The sequence below is a fragment of the Saimiri boliviensis genome, chromosome 16 (assembly GCF_048565385.1).
Source record: "Saimiri boliviensis isolate mSaiBol1 chromosome 16, mSaiBol1.pri, whole genome shotgun sequence".
NCBI lineage: Eukaryota > Metazoa > Chordata > Mammalia > Primates > Cebidae > Saimiri > Saimiri boliviensis.
The window spans coordinates 583,391-601,881 of NC_133464.1; the positions used below are offsets into that span (position 1 = coordinate 583,391).

Consider the following 18,491-nt stretch of genomic DNA (forward strand, 5'->3'; position numbering starts at 1 on the left):
AAAAAAAAAAAAAAGACAAATTATGACTATCAGGAGAGGTGTCATTAATACAGATCTACAGAGATTCGAAGAGTATTGAGGGGTCATTTGCAGTGGCTCACACCTGTAATCTCAGCACTTTGGGAGGCTAAGGCAGGTGAATCACCTTAGGTCAGGAATTCAAGACCAGCCTGGCTAACGTGGTGAAACCTCATCTCTACTAAAAATACAAAAATTAGCTAGCCATGGTGCCAAACACCTGCAGACCCAGCTACTCAGGAAGCTGAGGCGGGAGAATCCCTTGAAGCTGGGAGGCGGAGAGCGCGGTGAGAGGAGATTGCGCCGCTGCACTCCAGACTGAGCCACAGAGTGAGACTCCGTCTCAAACAACAACAACAACAAAAATAGTGTTGAGAGACTATTATGAGCAGCTTTATGTTAACACAGTAAACAACTTAGATAAAATGAGAAAACTTCCTGAAAAAAAAAAAACCCAAATTACTAAAGCAAATAAAGAAGAAATAGATGCTCTATTAAAGAGTATATATATATATATATATATATTCTTTATATGTGCGTGTATGTATATATAGACACACACACGGACACACATGCACATACATATATATATATAGAGAGAGAGAGAGAGAGAGAGAGAGAGAGAGAAAGAGTGTGTGTGTGTGTGTGTGTGTGTGTGTGTGTGTGTCTGTGTTTCACTCGCTCTGTCACCCAGGCTGGAGTGCAGTGGTGCAATCTTGGTTCACTGCAACCTCCATCTCCTAGGTTCAAGCAATTCTCTTGCCTTAGCCTCCCATGTAGTGGGATTACAGGTGCCTGCCACCATGCCCGGCTAATTTTTTTGTATTTTTAGTAGAGACGGGCTTTCACCATGTTGGCCAGGCTGCTTTCAAACTCCTGACCTCAAGTGATCCTCGAGCCTCGGCCTCCCAAAGTGCTGGGATTATAGGCGTGAGCCACCACACCAACCTTAAAGAATATATATTAAAGAAATAAAATTTATAGGTAAAAAGCTTCCCACAAAGAAAACTATAGGTCCTGACGGCATCACTGTGATTTTTGTCAATCATCTAAGGAAGAAATAAGACCAATTCTACACAAACATGTCCATAAAGTTAAAGAGGAGGAAACACTTAACAGATATTTGACCAAAGAAGATACCTGGATGGCAATAAGCACAATAAAATATGTTCAACATCACTAGTTACTTGAAAAATGCAAATTTAAACTACAGTGAAATACCACTGTATACATGCGAGACTGACTAAACATTTTTAAAGTGACCACAGAAAGTATGGGTGGGATGCAGAGAAAATGAAACCCTCATGCACTGATGGTGAAAATGTAAAATGGTACAACCACTTCGAAAAACAGTTTAAAAAGTTAAATACTCGCCATGTGATCCAGACACGCTGCTCCGAGATATCTCCGAGAAATGAAAGCACGTGTGCACACAATGTCCACATAATGGACGCACACACAAATGTCCACAGCACCTTTATTTGTAACAGTAAAAATTTACAAACAAGTAAAATGTCCCTCAACAGGTGAATGATAAACAAATTGTGTTATACCCATACCGTGGCATACTACTGAGCAATAAAAGGAAATACATTATTGATACCTGCAGCAAGATAGATGATTCTGAAAACAAACATTAAGTGAAAAAAAGACAGAAAAGTATACATACAGTATGATTCTTTTTTATATAAAAGTATAGAAAAAGCAAATAAATCTAGTGATATAAATCTGGTCAGTGGTTTTGCCTAGGGACTGGCATGAGTGGTAGAGTGGGGACATTTAGGACGAGGAATTACCAAAGGGCATGAGAACACTTTTTTGGGCGATGGATATAGTCCCTAACTTGATTGTGATGATGGCTTCACAGGTGTACACATGTCACAGATGTGCCAAAATCTGCATGTAGTTTCCTGTATTTCCACTTCACCTCAATAAAACTGTCTGAAACACAAGCAAAGAAAAACCAAATATGACCATGCAATTGACTGTGCCTAACACAGCATCTTTTAAGACAAAGAATGCACATTTATTCTATGTATAGATGAAGGGATGGTCCGAATGCCAGGGAATTATCACTGGCAGTAATGACGGAAGACGCAATCCAGAACTTTCATTTCTCTACAGACACCCCACTCCTGTCCCACTTCCGCCCTTCGTTCTAGCTTACCCCTGAAAAGAGGAGCCACCAGCTTTCCACCTCATGGCCACAGACTGGTTAACCATTTGTGTGCAACATCCACTGCCCTGGGTCCAAGCTCCTGCCCGCTGTGGGGGTGAACTGTCTACTTCATCATTGTTAGTTCAGGTTGTATAATATAGTGCCTGACAGCTCTCTCTATTTTTGAAACACATCCAAATTGTTTCTTATTTTTCAGGTCTACCTTAGAGCGAATTTCCTGCACTGATAACTAGGTTAAGGATTTTGGAGTTATCTGGGGTCATGGAGACATCCTCCATTGCAGCCATGTTTGCTTTCTGTACTCCCAGTTACAGAAATCAAAATAAACAGTTGTATGTGAATGCATTTTATCAAACCAAGTGTCTGCATGATGGGAGGCACTGTCATTACTGGGACAGTAACCCAGTGGAAAGGCTGAATCAAGGATATGAGGAATGAGCATGGGGTCCAGACTAAAAGGAGGCCAGGGGAACTGCTCCATCCAACTGAGGTCTTCCTGATACCTAATGACCCAAAGCAGTGTGCCCAGGCCGAGGTGCAGATTGTCCCAGAGGAGCAGGCAGAGGCTGGAGAAGCTCATTCCTAAAGGGATCAAATAATTCTGAGAATTGCATGAACTCCATAAACTCTCTTCCCCGAAACAACAAAAATGTGCAGAAAATAATTACGAACAATTTTTAGGAGCTTACACACTTTGAAAGTTTATCCACGGGCAGCTGTAACCCTTAGGAAACGGCTGGAAGTGCCTTGAACACGGCGTGGTACATGGTAGGTGCTCAATGAGTTATTTGTCCAGTGACGTGATTAAAGGAGCCTTGTAAATACTGACTAAAGCGTGTCTCACCCCATCCGATTTTTGAAACCAGTGTTTCTCCTCAAGAACAAGCGGGAAAGTTAATGCAATAATATTCTATAGGTGGTTGCAAGGCAGAAGCCCAGGGGCACTCCTCACCCGGCCTGCTTCGGTAACCAGCTGGCATGGGCGTGCCTGGTAGTTCTGGTTCAGACGCAGGTGCCGATGACTTCTCTATCCCATTTTAAATTCTTTTTGAAGATCATTCCCACGGACATTCATCTGCCTAAATTAACATATCATTAAACCCACTTTCAGACCCATGACCTCAAAGATTTCTACCATCAACGGCATTCCATTCTCCCAGTTACAGAAAGCAAAGCGATCTGAGAATCTCAGCGCCCAGCGCGCTGAGCAAAATGGCCATCCGTCTGGGGTGGGGTGCTGACTCACTGCCCCTCTCCAGCGCATTTTGCGGGGTGGGGACGTCCAGATCACGACTCTCCAGAGGGGAGCAGCCCAGTTCCCCCTCCCGGCCCGGGGCGCGCCTGCCCGGTCCCCCGCGAGCGGCCGCGTGCTCCGGGTCCGTGCGTTTGCCTGTGTTCTGCCTACGACTTTGCGAAATATCCCAAGACAAGAGCCAGAAAGTCTCGGTCTCTGAAGACAAGCACAATGTTGCTTTCAGCTTAAATATCTCCTGGGAAACCTCAAGATTGTGAATGTCAGCATCATAAAAAAGAGATGACAAAAGGAAAGCAGCGCATGTCACCCGCCCGCCCCGTGGGACGGGACCCGACCTCCGGGCGTGTCTTCTTTGGGAGGTTTTCGGTCTTGACAAACCTCGCCTGAGAGTGACGGCCTCGCAGAGGCGGCAGCAGACCCGGGGGGGCGCGGGCTGGGGCGGCGAGGCTCTCCAACGACACCCGGAGCGCGGCAGAACGTACCTGCCCGCGTGGAGCCGGGGCGCCCCTCCTGCGCCCCCCGCTGGCGGAGACGCCCCCGCCCGGGCCACGCTCCTCTCCCGTGCCCCGCGCCCCCGCGCCCCCGCGCCCCGGACGCCCCGCGCTGCCCGGAGCCTCCCGGGAGCCCGCGCCCCGCCCGCGCGCTGGACCCGCCCCCGCCGCCTCCCCGCGCGCCGCCGCCCGAGCCCGCCCAGACCGAGCGCCCGAGGTGCCGCTGCCGCCGCCGCCGCCGCTGCCGCCGCCGCCGCCGCCGCGATGTGACCTTCAGGGCCGCCAGGACGGGATGACCGGAGCCTCCGCCCCGCGGCGCCCGCGCCTCGCCTCGGCCTCCCGGGCGCTGTGACCGCGCGTCCCCGGCCCGCCATGGCCCCCTCGCCCCCGCCCGGGCCCGCCGCCCTGCGCGCCGCGCTGCTGCTGCTGCTGCTGGCCCCGGAGTGCGCGCTCGGTGAGTCCCGCGGCCCGAGGCCCCGTCCCCGGGAGCGGAGGCGGCTCCGGGCGCGGCTTGACGCGGCCCCGTCTCTCCCCGGCAGCGGCGCTGTTGCCGGCGCGCGAGGCCACGCAGTTCCTGCGGCCCAGGCAGCGCCGCGCCTACCAGGTCTTCGAGGAGGCCAAGCAGGGCCACCTGGAGCGCGAGTGCGTGGAGGAGCTGTGCAGCCGCGAGGAGGCGCGGGAGGTGTTCGAGAACGACCCCGAGACGGTGAGCGGCCGGCGGGCGGGGTGCGGCGGGCCGGGCCCCCCGCGCGTCCCCGACTCCCCCGGGGACCTCTCCGGGCGGGGCCTGGCCGCGGGGTCCCGGGAGCCCCTGGCCCGCCCCGCGCCCCCCACGCCCCTGCCCGGCGGCCCCAGGAGCCCCGCGCGGGTCGGGAGGAGGCAGGGCCGGGGACGCCGCGGGGCTGTCCAGGAAACGCTCGCGGTCAGACGCCGCCCCGCGGGGGAGCCGGGAGTCCGCCTTCCGAGCGCGAGGGAGACACAATGGTTAAAACGCAGACGCCCCCCTCGGCCGCGCGGGAGGTGAGGGGCCTCCGTCCTCCCGGAGAGGGGAGCAGGGCGACCCCTCCCGAAAGAGGAATCGAAAGGGCCGAGGGCGGGAAGTGTTGCAGCTGCGGGTCCAAAAATACGATTCCAGGAATCGAGCGGGGCGCACGCGGGAGGGGAGGGAGGGCGGCCCCTGGCTGCCAGGTGCTCCCCGGGAAGCGGCGGGTGCGGGCCCGGCGCCCCTCGGTTGGGAAGGTCCTTGGGGGAAGCGGGGCGCCGGTGTGAGGACGGCCTGGCCGCCCGGTCCTGCGGGCTCCCGGAGCAGCTGACTTTGGAAAGTCCGAGAAGGTGTGGATTCCCACTGACGTCCCTCCCGCCCTGAAGTCAGGGTGATTTCACAGCGAAGTTTTCCGTTCTGCTAGAATGGTCCTTCTAAAAACTGCTCCTGGGTGGAGTCAGCGTCCTCTGAGCTAACCGCGTGGTCCTGGAGACCCACGGAGGCCTGTTTCCACTTGCGTGTCTAGTGGTTGACTTGACCCCTTTTAGATCTGCTCTTCTGAAAAGCTCTAGGCCGTGGGCATAGCTCATCCTTGCAGAGGTGACGCGCCTGGCGCTGTTCCCCGGCTGCCCTCCGCATCCCCTGCCCTCCTTCAGCGCACCCTGGCTGGCAGCTCTCCGGCCTGTTTTCCGGTTTCTTTAATGATGAATCCCGTCCTGTGCCACTGGCCGAGGGTCTCCTGCCCCAGCCATGGGCCTGTGTACTTTGTCGCCCAGAGTCACAGCCTGGCTGTGGGGTGGGTCCCCTTCATCTGCCTCCTCACCTGGAACATTCTGCGTGCGCCAGGACTGTGGCATGGGGCGTGCTGGTGATGGGAGTTGAGATCAGCAGGGTCACCCCCACCGCACGGTCCCCACCCCATGCATTCCCCCTCGCTGTCCAGCCACGCAGGGCCCGTGTCCATGGGACTGAACGCTGGCTGGGCATACTGTGCTGTTCTACCTGCAGTCTGTCCCCGACCTGGTTTTCCGATTTTAATTTAATAACTATTTACAAAGCTGTGAAATGAAGACAAGAAAATGAAAACAGCCCTCAGGACCCCGTGATTTTAGTACAACTGCAGTCGTCAAATGGTTTCTGTGCTGGGATGTGTTCGTCCCTCTCACCCTCCTGCGTGTGGCTGAGTGGCTTTGATGTTGGGGCGGCCTCCCCTCCTGTCTTCTCACAGCCTGGCCCCAGCGGCCTCTGCCGGCCCCTTTTCGCGGCAGCAGCATCTCGGTTCCCAGAGTTCTGCCCTCCTTCCCTGCCCCCTCGCCACATGATAACCAGCCTCCCTGGAGGTCAGCGCTGGCCAAGCCCTTGCCTCTCTGGGGGCGGTGTTCCCTCTGGTTTCTGGATCAGGCTGTTGGCTTGCTGTCTGTTTCCAGTGACTACAGGCAGGTGGATGCTGGTGAGAGCATGGTTGGGGGCAGGGTCCAGCAGCTGGCTAAGTCCCAGCCGGCTCCAGCAGCTGGCTAAGTCCCAGCCGGCTCCAGCAGGCCCGCCCCTCCCGGGATCCTAGTCTCTGTTGCATCCTCTGCCATGCCCTCCGGAGACCCCCGGCCCCAGAGGACCGTCCAAGTCCAGCTCCCGGCTAAGGCATGAAAGTCATCCGTGAGCTTCCCCTGTCAACAGCCAGGGGCTCCCCAAGGAATGCTAGTCCAAGTTCGCCTTGTCTTTGCAATGTCACTCATTTTACATTTTGTGGGGTGAGGCTGATTGAGGACAAGGGCTGTGGCCTGAGCTGAAGAGGTGACCAGGACCTGGCCATGTGACTGTCAGAGCGTCCTTGGGTCCCTGGCCTCCCCAGGCCCAGGGTCCTGATGTGTGGTCCTCCACAGATGGTTGTAGGGAAGGTGGTCCGAGCTAGGCCAGGGCCCACCTTCAGGGAGTGATCTCACCTGCCCCCGGCCCCCTGCCACTTTAGGATGTGGAAGTGCCTAGCCCCCGTTAGTTAACACACACCTACCCAGCCCTGGCCGCTTCCCCTGGGGCAGCCTCCTACGAGGAAGGGAAGGGACAGCTGGAGCCAGCTCCCCAGGCTCCAGGCTCACCTGTGTGCGCACCTGCGTGCCCACCTGCCCACCTGCCTGCAGCACATCCCACTGACCCCCACTGGGGCTTCTTCCTGGTTGTGAGGGAAGCACCTGCTCTACAGACCCCTGGCTTTCAGCAGGCAGGTACCAAGCACAGCACCCCTCCCAGGCTGCGGCCCTCACCACACACCTGTGGTTTAAAGCCCTGCTCTGCTGGAAGGGACGCCCCTCCTGCCTCCCCAACCGTCCCTGCTGAAGCTGTGCTCCTCCCCCCACATTCCTCCAGGCCGGGCTCCCCCACGGGCCTCCCTGCTCTCCACCGCCCAGTCCTTGCCTTATCTTGTTTTCCTTTACATATTGTTATTCTTTCTCCCCGGCCTTGCCTCTCCCTGCTGGGTTCCTAGCCTGGAGTCTCTGAGTTTCTAATTCAGAAAGGACACGCGTGACTCCTTACCACATCTCTGCTAAAGCTCCCCAGGCCCATCGCCTTTTTGCTAAATCCTTTAAGGCCATCGGGTTCCAGCACCTGCTAAGATCTCCGTAATCACCGATGATTCCAGAAAGGATCGGAGACGAGAGAGTTAGCCCAGCCCAGCCCAGCCCAGCCCTACCGTCCAGGTCCTCCGTGCCCGCCTGGGAGCCTGTTTGTGCACTTTGATCCCTGGCTTGTGTGCAGGAAAATCATCCAGGCTGTGGTTCTTGATCCCATCACCAGGCTTCATTTGAAATACAAAGTGGAATATCCACCAAGGGCTGGCGCCTTCCCTGAGGGTCGAGGGCACCTGCACCCACACCACATGTGGCCACGCCTGTGCTCCAAGGCCAGGTTTCCCTTCCCCATCTCTTTTTCTGTCTCCTTCTGTGTTTCTCTCTCTGTCCCAGTCTCTCTCTTTTCCCACTGCTGGTGGTGAGGAATTCTCTGCATGGGATGTCGGTGCATCCATTTTGAAACTTGCTGGCTGGTCCTAAACTGCGTGTGCCCTCCAAGCACGTTTTCCCTGACCTGTGGATTCCTTAGGAAGAGCTGGGGAAGGGGTACCCTGTATGGAAATGAAAACCCCTCTGAGTCCCCACTTGAGGACAGCCACTTGGCTGGGATGCAGGGCCAGGTGTTGGGGTGATAAGGTCCCAGTAGGAGGGGAGGGCTGTGCAATGTGGGGGTGCCTGGTGGGGAAGATGATGGCCAGGCTGAGACCTCCCCTGCCCTGCCTTGACAGGCTGCAGCACACTCCCACACACAGACATATGCACACAAGACACGTGCACATGCACACACACAGACACCTGCACAGATAGGTACTAACACATGGATACAGGTATGCACAGGCACTCTCACAGACACATGCACACACGCACAGGCACACACGTACTAACAGACATGTACACACATTCACATAGATACACATACACAGGCATACACACTGACAGACATGCACACATGCACAGGCAGACACTAACAGACATGTACACACACGCACATATTCACATAGATACACATACAAAGGCACACTGACAGGCATGCACACATGTACAGGCATACACATGAACAGACATGTACACACCTGCACACATTCACACAGATACTTGTACACAAGGCACACAAAGTGACAGTCATGCACATATGTGCACAATATGACATGTACACACAGGTAGACACATGGATGCTCAGCCACATGCACACACAGACACATCCAGACACATGCATGCACAGACACACGTGCATGCAGACATGCATGCACAGACACACCCAGACACGTGCATGCACAGACACGCACAGACACACCCAGACACACATGCATGCAGACACACCTAGACATGTGCATGCACACAGACACACCCAGACACATGAGCATGCACAGACACACACACAGACACACATGCATGCACAGGCACACACACCCAGATACGTGCAGGCACACACACAGACACACGTGCATGTACAGACACCCAGACACACGTGCATGCACAGACACACAGACACCCAGACACACGGTAATGCAGACACACACAGACCCAGACACACATGTATGCGCACACACACAGCCAGACACACATGCATGCACAGACACATGCATGCACAGGCACACACAGACACACCCAGACACACGTGCAGGCACAGACACACACAGACACACGTGCGGGCACAGACACACACAGACACACACAGACACACGTGCGGGCACAGACACACACAGAGATGCCTGCACCCTGTCAAAGGTTTCTCTTTCTACAACTTTGGGGTCAGAAGAGCACCGACAGCTGCATAGGGATCACTAAAAAGTGAGACAAGCTCCCAAGGCTCTGTGACCCCAGCTTCCCCCGACCCCCAGCGTCTCTCCAGTCCCAGAAACCCCTGCCTGAGGGGCCAGAGCCCTGCGGCGAAGTCGTTTCCTCCTAGGGCCATCCTGAGGCCTGCGGGTGGGCAGGTGGAGCCGCGTCCAGCCTGGGAGGGCCGTGTTCCGCGCTGGCTCTGTGGCCCTTTCCTGTGCCTGCACCTGTGCAGAGGCTTGTTTCCACCCCGCGTCTGCAGACACTTGGTGCCAGGCTCCCCCAGGGCTTTCTCAGAGGCAGCCGAGTGCCAGGCCCTGCACACGACACCCTCACCCGAGCCGGAGAGCTTCACATCTGTGGAAAACTCTAATTAAAGACGTTTTGAGAAACGCTGAACGTCTCCCTTTGTTACTTGGGAACAAAACGCCCTTTTAGGAAGCGATTGCTTGCGGGTTCTTCCTTGAGCTTCTGAGTAAAGGGGCATTAAGCTTGCTAGCTGGGGCATGCTGAGCGCTTCCCAGGTTAGCGTTTCAGCCCAGAGCCATTGACGGGCATCCAGGTTTCCTCATGCTTCCTTTCCCCTGTTTTTCTACGGTTAAAATTGAGAGCGGTTTCTCCAATGAAAGCTCATTGTTTAAGGGTTTCATAGTGGATGTTGGAAATGCTCTGGCCTCTGCCATAGTTTTTACATTCCGGTGATTTCGCTGCAAATCTGGTGTGTATGCCTTGTAAATTTTGACCCTAAGTGAAAAGTTCATTTTTAAAGTCTTAAAATAATTTTTAAAGGGGGAAGTGGAAGAAATTAGGAACAATATCAGTTTTGCATTTCAATCTGACAGAGGCACTGTCTGCTCTAACTGGGGTTGATTAAAAGTACAATATTCAAAAGAAACAGTAAAGTGCATTGGGCCTTGTTAATGTTCTACTAATTTTCTCAGGCTTTGTTTTCAAATTATAGGTGACATTTGTTCCCTTCCAGTGTTAGTGCCCATGACAAGAAAATACATTTTTCCCACATCTGTCCCAAACCTGCTAAACCCAGTTTTGTGTGACCTCTCCTTGGAACTTGGGGCTCCATGGACAACACGTGGCTCAACCCAACTAGCGCTTGGCCTGGGCAGGTGGCTGCAGTGGTGGGTTCTCAGCATGCAGAGGTCAAGCGCTTGGCCAGGCTGGGACAGGCTCCCCTCCAGGACTGTCACAGTACTGTAAGGCCACGCGCTGAGTCAACCTGGTTTCCTTGCAGCATTGCCAAGCTGACCATCCCTACAGAAGCAGAGGGCTGCGGTAGGGAGTCAGGCCTTCCTGCCCAACCAGATGAGGGCAGCCCGTACAGGGGAGCTCTCAGGGAGGCGCGGTGGCCCTCGGGTGTGGCTGGACCCTCTCCCCCACACCTGGAAGACGCTTCACCTCCTTTCCACACTTGTGGGGATACATGACGGTGTTTACAGGCAGGCCAGCTTTCTGTTTATTTCAACCTTGACAACGGAATAGTGGCCGCAGGTACTGAAACCTCCCATGCAGAACGCGGCCGCTCAGCTCTCAGAACTGTCGCTAAGCTCGTCCGTTAGTCTGAAAGATGAGTTGTGCCACGCAGTCCTGCTGAGAGCTCTGTTCTCGGCGCCTCCACGTTGCTACATCCACACGACACGGTAGCAGCTGCCACTGTGCCATTTTACAGATGTAGACACTGAGGCCCCGCGGGGCTGAGAAGCCTGTGAGGGCTCCAGCGTGTCCCGGGCATTCGAGCTGGAGGGCCCACACCGTCAGTCATTAACTCCTGTGCGCGCCGGGGCTGGGGTGGAGGAGTCCAGGTGAGCTTTTAGTCCCCCAGTCCTCAGAGCAACCCAGGCGGCTTCGGGGCCGGGCCTGGTCATGTGGCCTCTGACCAGCTCGGCTTGGATAAAGCTGGAGGAGAAGCTTGTCCCCGGGCAGCTGGCGGGACGTGCGTGGCTTGTGTTTGTGTGCGCCTGGCCACTGTTGGTGGTGGTGGCAGTCAGGGCACTGCTTGCCTTTACTGTCCTTACACCAGTGGGGCAGAGCGCAGGCTGGGAGCCCCGGGGGAGAGGCCGGGGCGTGGCTTCCCCTACAGAAGTGGCAGCGGCAGTCCGGCGTCCTGTCCGGGACCCTGCGGGTTGGATCTTTGGGTTGAGTCATGCTCGATGGTGCAGCTGCCCTTTCAAGGGAACTGAGCCACTCAGCGTCCCACAGAGCAGCTCGTCAGGGCCCTGGGGCGAGCCAGGAGCTCTCCCTGGATCTGGAGAGGCTGAATAAACCTCCCTTTTCCAAGCTGGGAACAAACACGGATTTTGCAGTAGGGTCTGTCCTGGGGTGGTAGAATGTTGTGGCTGGCCAGACTCAGGCGCCCTCTCACTCTGTGCTTTGGTGAACGGAGCACAGGACTTTATTGAGGGACTGGTCCCAGTTCGCTTTTTGTGGGGAAGACTCAGATGGAAGCCCAGGCCCCAGGCTCCAAGGAGACCTGTCAACACCTCTCCAGGCGAACTTGGGTCCAAGGCAGTGTGTGCGACCTGAAGCGTGGGCGCTGTGCGCAGGAGACACCCTCGCCGGAGGCGGGCATCAAGCCCTCCCTGTTCTAACTGCGGAATCACCAGCCCTATGCTCACGACCTTTTTATTTTGCCATTTTATCTGATCAGAATATCCAAAAATACACCATCTTGCTTCTCCCAAAGCAGTCTCAGTGAGACGTCCCACTTCCTCCCCACAGCAGCCACTGCGGGCCCGAGGCTGCTCCCAGGACAGTGAGGGACCCTGGCCGTGGTGGGCACGGAGCGCCCTCCTTCCTCCTCCTCCGCGGAGTGCCCTCTCGTTAGTGCTGCCCGGCCCCCTTCTCCCCACCCCGTGCCGACTGTGGTGTGTCCTGGGCCTCTCTTCTCCGGCATCCCTCCCATCCGAGAGCTGCGTGTCTTCCTGACTGGCTTCTCTCTGGGTCCCCACGGATGCTGCCAAATGTCACAAAACAGTCACTACTCTGCAGTTAGGAGAGACGGGCCTCGGCGGGGCTTGCCCTGAAAGACGGCGGGCCTTCCTCGCCGAGAGTCTGCACTGGCCTGGGGCGGGGGCGGGAGGCCGCACTGTTTTCCTTCACTGCGTCCACACTCGAACACGGAATGCTGCGCACCGCTGGGCACCTGCTGGCGGCTGTTGGGAGCGTGCTATGTGTTGCGGGCAGAGATGGGCAGTGAGTCTCGGCATTACTGCTTGCGGCTTCTGGAAGCCACACGAGCTCCTCTGTCCCATCTGCCACGAGGCCCGTGGGAGACACTGACATGGGTCTCGTGGCTTGTGTGAGAAGAGCTTGGTTACCCACCAGTTCAGGCACCACCTTGGTGCTGTGTGGCATGGAGGGGTGCTCACAGCTGTGCAGTCAGCTACAGAGGCTGTTCCTAGCACCCATGTCTGCCCTGCTGGCCACACCCAGGATGAACTCCAGCAAGAGCTCCCAGCAAGGGAGGGCACTCTGGGCATGAGCTTCGAGGAGGGCAGAGGCGCCTGTCGCTGCTGACCCTGGGTGTGGATGGCCCTGCGGGTGCACTGACTGCACCGCCCCGGGCCGTCTCCCTCCAAGTCAGCCTGGGGTCCTCTGGGCTGGGGGCCTTGGGTGCCGCTGCTCTACTCAGGGCTGGAGCAGGCTGCTGAGGGTGCGAAGACGCAGGAAATGAATTCGGAAGGAAGGAAAGGACTTTGCATGTCTCAAGCTAGAAGAACATGAGCAGAGCCGGGCAGCCAGAAGCTCGGCAAGTGCTGAGAAAGGAGGACTCCCCAAGGGCAGTTCCCACGGGTGTTGCTCCGAGTTTTCTTTTAGAAGTCACGTTCTTGGAAGACGTTATGGTCAAAGAGTTAGTGAATTCTCGTGACTGTTTCCCATGGAAAACATCAGAGAAAATTATGGTGTTGATAAGCAAAAGTCCCTGCACTCAGCAGACTCAGCCCACTTGTCCAGTGAGATAGAGATTTCTGGAAACAAAATTTATGGCTGCTGTTTGCTAAGAGTAATACACTCTTAGCACACTGAAAAATAACCACTGTTTGTGGTGTGAATGCAGATGAAACTCACACAAAAAGATTTATGCAGGACTGATGTTGGCTGTTTGCAGAGGGCTGTCCATGTTCACAGACCTCCGCTCCTCACTGCAGCTCTGCGGGGACGTGGCCCAAGGATGCGTGAGCGTCAGGAGGGGCCCTTAATCCCCTGGCCAGCCTCCCCAACCCCCCCAGGCAGAGGCCTTGCTGGGCCCATGGAGTTACAGTGGATTGGAGGTGAGGGTGTTGAGGAAGTGTTCTGGAACCTTCCGCCTGATGTTAGACTGCCTGAGGTGCTACCAGTCTAGTGCGCTTCGGGCCCTGAACTGTTTCCTGTCTTGTTAACGTATCGGGTGCCGTGACCGCTTGTAGGTTTTGGCCATTTTTGGAAAGCGAATGGGCCCTCCCAGGGTCTAGTTGGACTCAGAGACCACTGGAAACCCTCACCAAGCTTCGGGCAGGTAGGCAGTGGCCCCAGAGCAGGCCCAGGGAGGAATCCCCCCAGCCCCTCGGAGGGCCTGTTCACAGGCTGGGTCCTGCCTGATTCCCACGGTGGCATGGGGAGGTCACCCCACCTTGTTCTGAACCACAGTTCTGGGGGAGGAAGCTTGCCCCCAGGTCAAAGGTCATTATGGGGCCAGTGGGGTAGCCGCATGGGCAGCCCGGCTCCAGAGCAGGCTACAGCCTGGTGCCCGAGGCGGACCCATTCTGGGGGTCGGTATGTAGCTCTCTGCTGTGCTTGACCTTTGCCCTGTGGGTGGCTTTGAGTTGGGGAGACCCGGGTCTGGTGGTCGGCGGGGCAGAGGCATTGGTGGGCTTGGGTCTTCCCATGACGATGCACTGATTCCCATGGGTTCTGCCAGCACCCACAGCTCTCCTGAGCAGAGCAAAGGCGGCAGAGGCGGATGCCGGGGTCTGGAGGTGGCGTCTGCTCATCAGACACTTACTATAGTTTCAGAACAATTTGGGGCCTCCCATTAGACCCCCGCCGGACCAAGCTCCTGTCCTCGGGCTCAGCTTCCTCCATGCTTAACAAAACCGAAGGGTGACAGGTACAGTCAGGGTGGCGTCAGAGGAGGCGCTGCTCCACTGTTCACACCGGGACCTTCTGCAGATGGGGCTCCCAGCAGCGACCAGCCCCATAACCCCCTTTTGGCTTCCGTGTCCAATCTTTTGGCTTCTGTGGGACACGTTTGAAGAATTGTCTTGGGCCACACATAAAATTACCGCTAACAGTAGCTGATGAGTGAAATAGAGGGTCCGTACATACGTCTCATGTTTTAAGAAAGTCTACAGATTTGTGTTGGGCCACATTCACAGCTGTCCTGGGCTGCTCACGGTTGCCCCAAAGCCTTGGGAATGCGGGCTGAGCACCCCGTCCAGGACGGGACCCTGTGCTGACCAGGATGCTGACACCCTCTGAGACGCCCTTACCAGGAATGGCAAAGGCCATAAGCCTCCCAGAGACCTAATGGCTGCATCCTCTGTGCAGTGGGGGCCATGCTTCTCACCTGGAAGGGTGGGTCTGGCACATGTCAGGTAGTAACAAGGATTTAAGTTTTAAAATCACATGGCAGTTTGTAAACTTGAGAAATTATAACGCAAACGCTTCCATATTGTCAAAATGAACCCACTGGGAGCATTGATTTCAACTTTTCTTCCAGGTACTTAACATATGATTTAAGTGAAGCTGAGAATCCGGTGCTTTGTTGGAGTGAAAACTGTAGGACCTTGAACTTGCCCACTCACTCATTCATTCACCCACTCATTCATTCATTATCCATCTACTTGCTCATCCATCCATCTACTCACCCATCCACCAACTCATCATTCACCCACCCTCTCGTCTACCCATTCATTCATTAATCCATCCATCCATCCACTCACCCACCCACTCATCATCCATTCACTCATCCATCCATCCATCCATTAACCCACCCACCCACTCATCATCCATCCATCCATCCACTCATCGGTCCATTCACCCACCCACTCATCCATTATCCACCCAGTCATCCATCCATTCACTCATTCATCCATCCATCCACTCACTCGTCATCCATCCATCCACCCACTTATCTATTCATTCACTCATTCATCCATCCATCCACTCACCCATCCACCCACTCATCTATCCATTTACTCATCCATCCATCCATCCACTCACCCATCCACCCACTCATCATCCATCATCTACCCACTCATCATTCATTAGTTCATTCATCCATCCATCCACTCACCCTCCACCCACTCATCTATCCATTCACCCACCCATTCATCTATCCATTCGCTCATCCATCCATCCATCCATCCACTCACCCATCCACCCACTCATCATCCATCATCCACCCACTCATCCATCCATTAACTCATTCATCCACTCACCCATCCACCCCATCATCCATTCACCCACCCATTCATCTATCCATTCACTCATCCATCCATCCATCCACTCACCCATGTACCCACTCATCTAACCATTCACTCTTTCATTCATCCATCCATCCACTCACCCATTCACCCACTCATCTATGCAGTCACTCTTTCATCCATCTATCCATCCACTCACCCATCCACCCACTCATCTATCCATTCACTCTTTCATCCATCCATCCACTCACCCACCCACCCACTCATCTATCCATTCACTCTTTCATCCATCCATCCATCCACTCACCCACCCACCCACTCATCTATCCATTCACTCTTTCATCCATCCATCCATCCACTCACCCTTCCATCCACTCATCTGTCCATTCACTCATTCATCCATCCATCCATTCACTCATCTATTCATTCACTCATTCATCCATCCATCCACTCGCTCATCTACCCACTTATCTATCCATTCACTCTTTCATTCATCCCTCCATCCACTCACCCATTCACCCACTCATCTATGCATTCACTCTTTCATCCATCTATCCATCCACTCACCCATTCACCCACTCATCTATCCATTCACTTATTCATCCATCCATCCATCCACTCATTCAACTACTCATTCATTCTTTCATCCACCTACTCGCCCACTCCTTCCTTTCTTCCTTCATCCATCTCCATTCATTCACTTGCCCACCTGCCCACTCATTCATTCATCTATCCAGCCACTCATCCACCCACTCACTCACCCATTTATCTCCCCACTCATCCATCTATCCACTCATTCTTTCATTCATTCATTCATTCAGCTGTCCATCTACTCACCCATCTGTCCACCCACTTATTTATTCACCCACTCACTCATCCATCTACTCAATTATCCATCCATCTCCATTCATTTACTCATCCATCCACTTACTCATTCGTTCATCCACCCACTCATCTATCCACTCATTCATTTCTTCATTCATCCATCTTTATCCACTCACTCATCTATTCATTCATCTGTCTATTCACTCCTCCATCCACTCACCCATCCATCCATGCATCAGTCTGCTCACTCATCCATCCTACTCACTAATCTATCCATTTATTCACTCATCATGGCTGCATCCTCTGTGCAGCGGGTGCCACACTTCTCACCTGGAAGGGTGGGTCCAGCAGATGTCAGGTAATAACATGCATCTAACCATCCATGCATCTGTCCGTCCATCTCTTCACTCACTCATCCATCCATCCACACATGTGCTCATTTATTCACTCATCTGTTCTTTCATGCACTCACCTGCTGTCCATCTATCATCCATCCATGTGTTTTGTGATGGCTCCGGAGGCCTCTAGGGGACAGTCAGCACCAGGCTCGGTGCTGGGCAGATAGATGTTATCCTTTTCCTCTTGAAGCTGAAGCTTCAAGAGAAGTGCAGTGGCTTGGGGTTTGCTCACTTCTTTCTGTCTGTTCAAACAAAACAGAAGCAGATCCCTCAGGAAATGATTTCCAGGGCCAAATGGCGCCCTTTCCAGCCTGGGAATCCCAGCTTCCTCCCCCTGTTCCCCTCACCTAACCCCAGCACACCAACCCATTACCACGTCTTGCTCTTCCTAGGTTGAGAAGAGAGTCAATGTGTATGTGAGGAGCTTCTGATTCTAAATCTTGGCTTCCTGGGTGGTGGCCTTTGCTCCATGGGGACTCCTGGGGGTGCTGCTCAGGAGAGTTGGCTAATCCAGGGCTTCAGGCCAAGGTTTGTGCACCTGAACAACGTGTAGTGCATACGGAGATCGGGGGTTTTTGAGAACAAAGTGCTTTGTGTTTGGTTCTGCAGGTCAGGGAGCTTATCCGGGTGCCTTTACTCAAAGCCATTTCTAGGTCTTACATCTTTGGCCAGAATGTTCTAAGGACAAGGTGAAATGTCTCTTTCTCTTGGGAGTGTGTAGCGTTTTTAGGTTCATTTGTCTTAGCTTTGCTCTTGCTCAGGGTTTAGCCATCGTCCCCCTAGATTGTGGGTGGAATTAGCACACGCTTTCTGCCCCCATTACCTCCGTGAATAATCAAGCATGCAGACGAGGGTACGCTGCCCAGGGTTATGACCCTGTAGTTTCAGAAACCCCGTTCTCATAGGTGTGGCTAACTGAGGGGAGGTTGGCATCGTTTTACCATGAATAATGCCTTTTTTGCAACAACGAAACTCGGGATTAATACAGATTACACGCTGCAGATGACACATTAAGTAGTTGACTAGTCTTGATTTTGAAAACTAGAATACCCCTGCTGGAAAGTTGTGGTGATGCCAGCATGTATGTACGGTTAGGCTGTTTACTCACTAGTTCTTAGTTGTTTTCAATCCCTGGCTTCCCAAACCTGAGAGGACACCTTCTGCGCCCATCCTAAGTCTTTTATTTCAGAACCAGGGCCTCCTGCCCGCTTCGAGACAAAGCCCCATCACGTTCCTTCTCCTTGCAAACCTAGAAGCCTGCTGCTGTCCCATGTTGCCCCAGGACTTCACCAGGGCTCACTTGGTGTTGCTGGTCTTGCCTTTTCTTGGAGTTTGCCAACCCATGACTAAAATTGGAAGTGAGAGAAATGAGGGCAGGCATGCGGGTGGGTGCTCCAGGCCCTCCCGACCCCAGAGCGGCCGCCCTCGCAACATACACAGGGGCTGAACAGCAGCTCACCCCGACCCTTTTCTCCTAAGGGAGTAACAGTTTAAGAGCGTCCCATCTTTCCTAGAACATCTTTGTGAAAACACAGCCAAGCAAGCCTCAGGAGGATGTTGGCAAGGCTGGGGCAGAGGGGA

The 18,491-nt window shown here is 54.4% G+C and overlaps 1 protein-coding gene across 1 annotated transcript in view; it reads left to right on the forward strand.

Moving 5' to 3' along the window:
- Window positions 1-4,122: 4,122 nt before the first annotated feature.
- GAS6 (growth arrest specific 6) overlaps window positions 4,123-18,491 on the forward strand; it is a 38,172-nt gene continuing 23,803 nt past the window's right edge. Inside the window, exons 1-2 of the mRNA XM_074387385.1 lie at window positions 4,123-4,397; window positions 4,483-4,649. Of these exons, the coding sequence (XP_074243486.1) occupies window positions 4,316-4,397; window positions 4,483-4,649 (249 nt within the window). The 5' untranslated portion in view covers window positions 4,123-4,315. The remainder of the gene's footprint in view (window positions 4,398-4,482; window positions 4,650-18,491) is intronic.